Genomic DNA, 1832 nt, shown 5'->3' with positions numbered 1-1832 from the left:
AATCTATATTTAGAACATAAATAGATATTTAAAATAATTATAATTAATAAAAATAATTATAATTAATTAATTAAAATAAATTTTTTAAAACATTTTACAATGGTAATAAATTCTTTCTCTAAATTAAATAAGTTAATGTAATACAAGTAATAATGTCGCTTCATATAATTTTCCTCTTCTCGATTTCAGTGACATGCAACGCGCTGATACTAATCGAGATGATGGTGCTTTGTTACGCCGCGTGGTACATATATTACGTCGATTTAGAGAAGAATCAAGAAACAGACGCAATAGATAAAACGTCAAAGACTTCAGGTCAGGTAGATGCGATGAATAGTAACGACAGCAATAAACAGCTCTCAGCGACTGTGTGAAATTTAACAAATCATCAAAGATATTAATGTTTATGAACTTTTCTTAAAAAATTTTTCAAAGGCACATTTAACGCACATAAAGAGAAAGATAATATAATACTCGTAAAAATAACTCGATATTCCAAGCTTTTACTACACTACTTTACTATAGACAGTTTGCTAAGATTAGCATTCGGAGACAGAACTGATTTGTACAGAGATGGAACTGATCTGCACATTTTAACGATTCGAGACTGACTTTCTCTAATCAATTAGAAGAGATATTATCCACTTTCTATTTTTCACTTTTTATCCTTTTAATTCTTCGCATGCTGATAATGATGTTTATGATGTATTCTTAAGAATAAGTAGAGACATTGTACGTGAGTGTAAAAATTCTGAAAAGATCTATAGATCTAGATTCTCGTCGTAGATGTAGTTCTTTGTAAATAGCAATTCATTTAAAATTATATGATAACATATTAAATATATAAACAAATTTATATATATAATATACATATGTATTTCATACGTAATTAAAGATCTCCATTTCTTAAGAATTTATATCTTAAGATATTTAAGATAAAGTAAAATTAGTTGTAAAAAATGTATTCTTATATTTCTGAATAATTTAAGAAAACGACAAGGAGTTGTAGATCCTGATTAAACAAGAAAATAAGATTGCAGGGATTATTTTATCACAAATTATGTGTGTTAAAAGATCCCCTTTTTAAATTCGATAATCATACGTAATATTGAATAAAAAATATATGTTCTCTGTGTCCCTATTTATATTTATCCAAAGTACTATCACTTTCTTTGTATCTACATTTAAAGAAATACGTTAATATTCCGATAAGGTATTTCCACGAAATGAATTAAGCATCTTCATCTTAGTGACTCTTCTCTTTCAAGATGAACAGATAAGGACTTTTTTACAGATAAGGATTTTCTTTTACAGATAAAGTCTGTTCTTCTGATTTGTTACTCTATCTTGAATCTTCCTCTTTATTTATATCACACTTTGCTCGTTCTCATAAATCGTTATCAAGTTTTACAATTAAAACTATAGATCTTTCTGATATTTTCAAAAACTTAAATTAAGGTCTCATTTTGATTTTGAAAGTCTTATTTTACATTGTCTAATACATGTTATCAATATAATTTGTTAAAATATTGGTAAAAAAATAACTTAGTAGTAGTAGTAATTGTAAATGTGTGTGTGGTGCGTGCGTGCGTGCGTACGTGCGTGCGTGCGTGCGTGCGTGCGCGATTTCGGTGCGAGGATCATAAAAAGCATTTAAAAAATAAAGGCAAGATTCATGTTAACACGAATAATCTTCATATTAATATTATAGAAATTATTTCCACATTTTCATAAATAAATGAAGAATGTAATTTATTATTATAAATTAATATTTTATTAATTTATTGTTATTAGCATACAAATGTTAATTTCAAATATATTAAAAGAATTAA

At 26.6% G+C, this 1832-nt stretch overlaps 1 protein-coding gene across 1 annotated transcript in view; it reads left to right on the top strand.

Annotated features, from left to right (window-relative positions):
• Window positions 1-1034, top strand: part of LOC108684909 — an 8331-nt gene extending 7297 nt beyond the window's left edge. The window contains exon 6 of the mRNA XM_018189452.1: window positions 190-1034. Coding sequence (XP_018044941.1) covers window positions 190-374 — 185 coding nt within the window. The 3' untranslated portion in view covers window positions 375-1034. The remainder of the gene's footprint in view (window positions 1-189) is intronic.
• The last annotated feature ends 798 nt before the right edge of the window (window positions 1035-1832 follow it).

Source organism: Atta colombica, unplaced genomic scaffold (assembly GCF_001594045.1).
Source record: "Atta colombica isolate Treedump-2 unplaced genomic scaffold, Acol1.0 scaffold141, whole genome shotgun sequence".
NCBI lineage: Eukaryota > Metazoa > Arthropoda > Insecta > Hymenoptera > Formicidae > Atta > Atta colombica.
The sequence above is the reverse complement of the archived record's forward strand: the minus strand, read 5'-3'. Positions and strand labels throughout refer to the sequence as shown.